This window comes from Penaeus monodon, chromosome 15 (assembly GCF_015228065.2).
Source record: "Penaeus monodon isolate SGIC_2016 chromosome 15, NSTDA_Pmon_1, whole genome shotgun sequence".
NCBI lineage: Eukaryota > Metazoa > Arthropoda > Malacostraca > Decapoda > Penaeidae > Penaeus > Penaeus monodon.
The window spans coordinates 12,833,999-12,834,369 of record NC_051400.1 but is presented as its reverse complement, the minus strand read 5'-3'; the positions used below and the strand labels follow the sequence as shown (position 1 = coordinate 12,834,369).

At 41.5% G+C, this 371-nt stretch overlaps 1 protein-coding gene across 1 annotated transcript in view; it reads left to right on the top strand.

Moving 5' to 3' along the window:
* LOC119582223 (organic cation transporter protein-like) overlaps positions 1–371 on the top strand; it is a gene marked incomplete in the record, with an annotated part of 25,446 nt that overhangs the window by 14,525 nt on the left and 10,550 nt on the right. The window contains 1 exon segment of the mRNA XM_037930454.1: positions 122–267. Within this exon segment, the coding sequence (XP_037786382.1) occupies positions 122–267 (146 nt within the window).

Sequence of the window (371 nt, the reverse complement as noted above, 5' to 3'; positions counted from 1 at the left end):
GTATACATATAACAAACTTTCTGAACATGCAATATATTTTTTCAAAAGATGGAATAGTCTTTATCAACTAACAACAGACAAACAAACTCAAAGACAAGCTCACACACCATTTTTATTTCAGATTTGGCAGGAAGATCGTGGTTCTGGTGACCCAGCTAATCTACGCCACCCTCGGCTTCTCCATCAGCTTCGCCAACAATTTCTCTCTTATCCTCGCTCTCCGATTCATCATGGGATGCGTAGGACTCCCAACGATTTATATCCTATGTATTGTTGACTTTCCAACCTCGTATTAGAAGTACTGTATTGACGCAACGGCTCCCAGTGACTCCTTATTCAGTTTCAAGCAGCACGCCGGGTCTGTTAGATAT